General features: G+C 44.2%; 1 protein-coding gene across 1 annotated transcript; it reads right to left on the reverse strand.

Annotated features, from left to right (window-relative positions):
* Nucleotides 1-247: 247 nt before the first annotated feature.
* On the reverse strand, nt 248-1,417 carry LOC121991265 (protein ROH1-like). The gene has a single exon (XM_042545274.1). The coding sequence runs from the start codon at nt 1,415-1,417 to the stop codon at nt 248-250; it is 1,170 nt and encodes a 389-aa protein (XP_042401208.1).
* Nucleotides 1,418-6,442: the final 5,025 nt, after the last annotated feature.

Raw genomic sequence — 6,442 nt, forward strand, 5'->3', positions numbered from 1 at the left:
TGCACAAATAAAGCCGCGTGTTATCTTCTGATACAAGCTGACTTTGTTGATCTCCGGAGAGAAGAGAGCAATCAATTTGCATGTAAAACGACGCACAAACTGAATGGAAGAAGGTAAGAAATGAGTAAGGTAAAGAACAAATCGATCGGCAAAGGTACATACAGACTTAGAATCTAGTTTACTGCTATCTTCAAGCTCAAACCCTACAAGAGCATTTGGCCCTTCCATTGAAACCCTAGCTCCCAAATCAAAGAGAGGTTAAGGGAGGGTTTGGAGGAGCAGCAGCAACAGCAGCGAGCGAAGTGTGGTCGACGCACCGAATCACCTCCGCGCGGCTGGCCACCAGCCGGTGGAACACCTCCCTCACCTGCTTCTCCAGCGGTCCCACGCCTTCGGAGAGCTTCCGGCACGCCTCCGCTAGCTCCCCCGCCCTCGCCGCCACTTCCTCCGCCCGCGATGCCGCTGCCCCGCGCTCTCCCATTGTCTCCATCAGCTCCCCCATGGATCGTTCCACTCGCTGGAATTCCGCCAACAGCCCCGCCGGCGATCCCCTCCGCCGCCGCCGCCACTCCCCCGTGATTCGCTCCTGCAGCTCGATCATCGCTGCTGCCCACGGAAGGTGCTGCCGCGGCGACACCGGACTCGATGGCGCCGTCGAGCCTCTGTCCTGGGACGGGACGGCTGCGGCCAGGGCCCACATGGTGAACGCCAGCAGGGAGCTCATCGCGTACACCGCGAGGGCCGCACTGGCGCCTCCTGCCTCACCGCCATGCGGGGCGGCCAGGTGGGCCAGCACCGGCGGAATCGTCCGCCCGGCCGACAAGTTCTTCGACAAGCCCCACGAGAACGCGCGGATTTGTCTGTTGCCGAAGCGGCTAGAGGACCCCGACCAATCGCCTCCGGCGGAGGCGGTGGCGGTGTAGGAGGATTCATGGGAGGAAGCGAGAAGCTTTCCGAGGGCCCTTCGAGCGCGATTGAGGGGAGCATCTTCTCCGCACCGATCCGGGAGGAGGACGGAGGAGGCTATGACGGCCGGACGATACCAGTGGTGGAGCGAGTGCAGGGAGAGCGAAACCGAGTTACATACGTCGAGCGATTTCACGGCGCGGTCGAGGAGATCGGCGACGGCGCGATCGGCGGGGGATCTTGCGAGTAGGCTGGCCTGGGTACGGCCGAGCAGGGAGAGGAACTCCTCCTCGCAGGAGAGCAGAGCGTCGAGCAGCTTGGAGAGGAAGGCGAGCGTGAGCAGCGGCTGGAGCTGGCAAGGCGGTTCAAAGGCAGCGGCCGAGGAAGGTAGGAGGGAGAGAAGGTGATCGGCGACGTGCTTCTGAAAGAGGTCGACATCCTGCTCCTGGCCCTGATCCATGGACACGACTTGCGCGCCGCGGCGGAGGCTGGAAAAGGGGCGGAAGGCCATGGAAACAAACAGAGACACAGAAAGGGGAAGAGGGGGCGAGGATATAAACAAATAGCGTCCGATTTGTAGACCGGGTCAGGACCGGAGAATGATCCAGTTTGGAGCGACTCGGTCCATAGTGGATCCGGTTTGGCGACTCGGTCCAATCACTATCAAACATTAATTATATAGATTTTTTCTGCTTAATCTCTTTCCTCTATCCTTCCCCCCTTTCAATTTCCTATCACATCATAATCAAAGATATCATTATAATACCTGAAATAATATGGTTCATATAAAAAATTGAAACACACGGTTTCACATTTTGAACTCATCGTCAAGTAGTAAGCTCGAATGATCTTTCTAAATGTAATTAATTGTAATGTTATTCCACCGAATAAAGTATTATCGTTGTTGGCGAGACTGAAAGGTAATTAATTAAGGTTGACATCCGCCTCAACAACCAATGAAGATTTAGAAGGTTCTCTGGATGAGAGGCCGGATCTTCTGGTCCGCAATTTGCGGACCAGGGGATGGTCCATTGTATATGGACCATTGATTTGGATGGAGCCCATCTTTAAATTGGTAGGATCCATCCAAATCAAGGGTCTACAATAGTGGACCATTCCTTGGTCCACAAATTGTGAACCAGAGGATCTGCCCTCCTCTGATGAGGGAAGCTCTAGCTGTTCTTGATGACAATATCAAATATCTCTAGTGTTTTTTTTTTTGTTTAAGCAAGCATTAGAAAGTCAACACAATGCACGACTATCTTCTCCAACACATCTCTATATATTCAACTATCGATCGATATATTATTTCGATGAATAATGTTTTTTTTTGTTATTTTATTTTGGTAGCAATTTATGATCTACAAAGTAGACCTAAATAGGCAATTGTGAGGATCACGGTTGAGCTGAAATTAGATTAAAAATTTTGTATGTGATGATCAATGGTATTATGCTAGGTCTGTTATGAAATGAGAGTCATGAAAGACTTTTTTTTAATCATCCAGATGTCTAAATCTTACAATCCCAATTAATTCGGGAGGCGCGTGATCCTCACGAAAACTCCCATGCACCACCAAGATAAATTTAGGATATATAATATTAGGAATACAATCAAAGTTTTATATTAAAAATATATAAAAAAACATCATAAATTTAAAAAGATAAAAGATATCTCCATTGGTATTAAATCTTTTAGGTAGAACTTAAAAATGAATTCATGGAATCCATGAATACTTACCATTGTTGAGATATGTAAATTATTTTGATCATAACAAGTGGTATTAGAGTAATGTTCCAGACTGTATATCATGAGAAATGACCTTTAACAAAATTAAGTGACCGAATATTTACGGGGAGACCTAGAGCATGTCAATAGTAACCGAATGTTTGAGAAAAGATCCAAATCATGAAAGTAATGGTGTCCCTTATTTGAGGAGAGGATTATTGAGAATACAATCAAAGTCCTATTTTGAAAATATATGAAAAAGATCATAAATTTTAAAAGAGGAAAGATATATTCATTGGTGTGAAGCTCTTTTGTAGAGCTTAAAAATAAATCCATGAAGATGCATCCAAACGTTCAGCTTTCATATATAAAATACCTCCAGATCAAAAGTGTGATGATTAGGTCCTCTAACAAATAATCAAAGGATTTAAGATTTAAATCTTAGTTGTAGTATATTGTAAGGAATTTTTTCTCTAATAAAAAGTATGTTATAACCTTGATTACTAATTAGAGAAGAGTGAATAGACGGTCACCCATTTTGTTCATTTTTTTATACTTGTTAGCGCAGCAGAAATACACACAACCAAATATGAAAGCTAATTCTAGAGACAAGAAGAAAGAAAACAAACCCTAATACATTTAGTTATGTGGTTCCGAGATGATGCTCCTACTTCACAGCTGCCCGTAAAATAAACGATCCCTCAATCCGTCGATGGATTAGTCCTCGGAACTCCGATTATTTCAATTTTTCTTGTCGGTGGAGAAACCTCATCACAAACTCGATCAAGAACTCTTGGATTGCTCTGAGCTTTGAAGACTCTATTAGGAGGTAACCCCCTCTAATTTTATCACCAAAGTCAGCCAATCCAAGTTATATTATATGGAGTTTGGGAGGAAACATCCAAGCTGTGTTTTCGCCACCAATCGACTGCTATACTTACCAGTCGACTGACCTTTTTGGAATGCGATTGTTACAACCTAACGACTTGATTCCAGTCGACTGCTCACCATGGATTAGTCGACTGATTTTCATGGACTAAGCTAACAAAAGCATTCTGTTTGCTCCCAATCGATTGGATCAGTCAACTAGTAACTTTACCAGTCGACTAGTAACCCTAGAATCACAAACCTTGGATTTCTATTCCGGATTTGCTGTTTCTTAACCACCAGTCGATTGGTAAATCCTAACTTAGGATTTTACCCCCGAGTACAATAACTCATGCACTCGTTCTTGTCTGTACAACCTTGACCTTACCTTCTAGTCCCCTCCATCAGTCTTATGTCCCTCGAATGCTTCTCCATTCTTCATATCTTACCTTTAAGAGTTTTCATTGGCCTTGTCCTTGTTGTTGAATCTATCTTTGCTAAGAGACTCCTTACCTCCGAGTCTTCATCCTTGCCAAGAAGCTCCATGCTTCTGGGACTTCACTTACCAAGAGCTTCTCGCTCCAGGACTTCATCTATGCCAAGAGTTCCTCGCTTCGGGTCTTGCCAAGTCATACTTGGGCTGTGTTGGACTTACACAGCCAAGCCTCAAGTTTGGACTTACACCGCCAATACTCTTATGCTTGGATTTCACCTTTGTCAAGATCACACTTGGTCTTTCCTTGCACTTATCACGTGCATACTTAATAGCGCATATCAAATCTAGATACAAACTCTAACTTAAATCATTTGTCCAAATATCAAAACTTAAGGGTACACAGATTGCTCTAATAAAATGGACTTAAGAGTGTTGGCCAACTAGATGAGTCTCCATTAATATTTTTTGATTTATCACGATAATTAATAGAAAATTTCTATAAAATTAGATTGATCATGCCCAGGAATAATAAATTCAAAGAGCAGAATATTTAGATAAAAAAAAAAAAAAATCCAATGATAAGACCTTACTAGCATGAAACCTCAAAACCTCAACATGTCAATGATATAAAAAAACATATCTAGATTCTTCTAACATGAGTAGAAACAACGACTTAATATAATCCCTAGAAGTCACTATTCTCTCAAATAAATAAATAAAAAAAAGTAAGAAATCAAGTCTCATTTTAAAGAATAAAGATTAATATAAGAATGTGACTTGAATTACACACACAAAAAGCTTTGTTGCTTGAGAATGATATCTCGATCACAAGATTTTGACCCATTGGAATGATGAGAGCTTTTTGGATTTCGAATGTGAATGACGATGTATAATCTAGAGATGCTATATCCTGTTATTTAAAGGAAATAATCATCCCATTATGACCACAACTTTAAAGGTATTTGCTAGCTTCTGGTCATGTAAATAAAAATGTTTGAGTAATTAAAATTATTCATAAATGATCCCGTTTGAAAATGATAAGAGATAGAATGTTCGTGAGCTGAATGGAATGTGGACCAAGTCGTCGTGACAAGGCTGGAGAGGGGGGGGGGTGTCGTCTTCGATATTGATCCGAACATTTGACCTCCGAAGAAGAGGGGGAGCTGTCCCTGTCGTCAGAAGAGCTTGCGAAGAGTAAAAGAGTGAGGGAAGAGGTTAAAACGTAGATTGAATTGCCCCGACCTTCTACTTCGATGCTCAAGTCAATCTCCGACGATGTCCAAAATGGAGAAGATAAACAATAGTTGAGTAATGAATATAAATGTAAGAAGTATTCAACATATGTTGGCCTGTGGGGATGAGACTTTTTATAGCACGAAGGAGTGATATGTCACTTCCGTGGCTGTCAGTGGAGGTGGTGCATTTTCTAACAAGATGTCATGTTCACGTTAAAAAAATGTCATGTTAAAGGTGTCAAAGAGTGATGTCATCCATATCTTGCACTATGGAGATCTTATGGGGCCACGTTATGTCAAATATACTACTCTACGTGTTTGGATATCCATGTGTTCTAACAACTCATGTATTATGACAATCCATGTATTTTGACAACCTACGAGGGGTTCACATGCTGTTCTAGATATTCGGGCACGGGGAGGTGTCAGGTCGGAGTGGAGGTGAACCAGAGCGTCTAAGCGGTAGAATCGATCGAACATGAGCTGGACACCCAGTCGAGGAGCAAAGTCCTTGGATAAGACCAACTGAAAACTGGTGGGTTGGCTTGGCTTAACCAGAAAAACTGGCAGGTCGGCTGTGTTGATACAGTCTGACCTGGCTGTTGTTTTGATGTTGACACTGATTTAAGTTTGTATCAGATATTAATCAAACTCAGACTGACTACTGATCGAGGTTGATCCATTGGGAGTGCAAGTCCTGGTGAGTGAAGCCAGGTGAAAACCCTAGTGAGTGAAGCTAGGTGCAAGTCCTGGTGAGTGAAGCCGGGCAAGGGAAAATCCAGATGGATCAAGGGTGATCGGACATCTGGTGTTGAAAAGTCCAAGAAGGAAACTTGGCATGCGGAGTCAGAGAGGGTTCGGTAGCTCGTTCTCTAGGACCAGATGAAGTCGGAGAGGGCTAGGGAGCTCATTTCTCCGGACTAGGTCAGAGAGGGCTCGACCCGGACTGAGTCAAGAAGTTGGATCGGTCTGCAGACCGATCCAGTGAAACCTTTATACCTGATCGGTCTGCCGATCAGTGGCTACTGAACGTTTACCGATCGGTCTGCAGACCGATCATAAATCGATCAAGAGCCCATCAGTGATTTTACCGATCGGTCCGCGGACCGATCGTAATCAACAGTCGATCAGAGTTTATTGATCGGTCCGGAGACCGATCGGAGGCTTTAAGCATCACCGAAGCGATCTGATCGGTCGCGGGACCGATCAGATTAGTGCCCGATCGGTCCGCATCGATCGGCGCGCACCTTCGAAAGAGCGACCTCGATCGGT

This window comes from Zingiber officinale, chromosome 6B (assembly GCF_018446385.1).
Source record: "Zingiber officinale cultivar Zhangliang chromosome 6B, Zo_v1.1, whole genome shotgun sequence".
Lineage (NCBI taxonomy): Eukaryota > Viridiplantae > Streptophyta > Magnoliopsida > Zingiberales > Zingiberaceae > Zingiber > Zingiber officinale.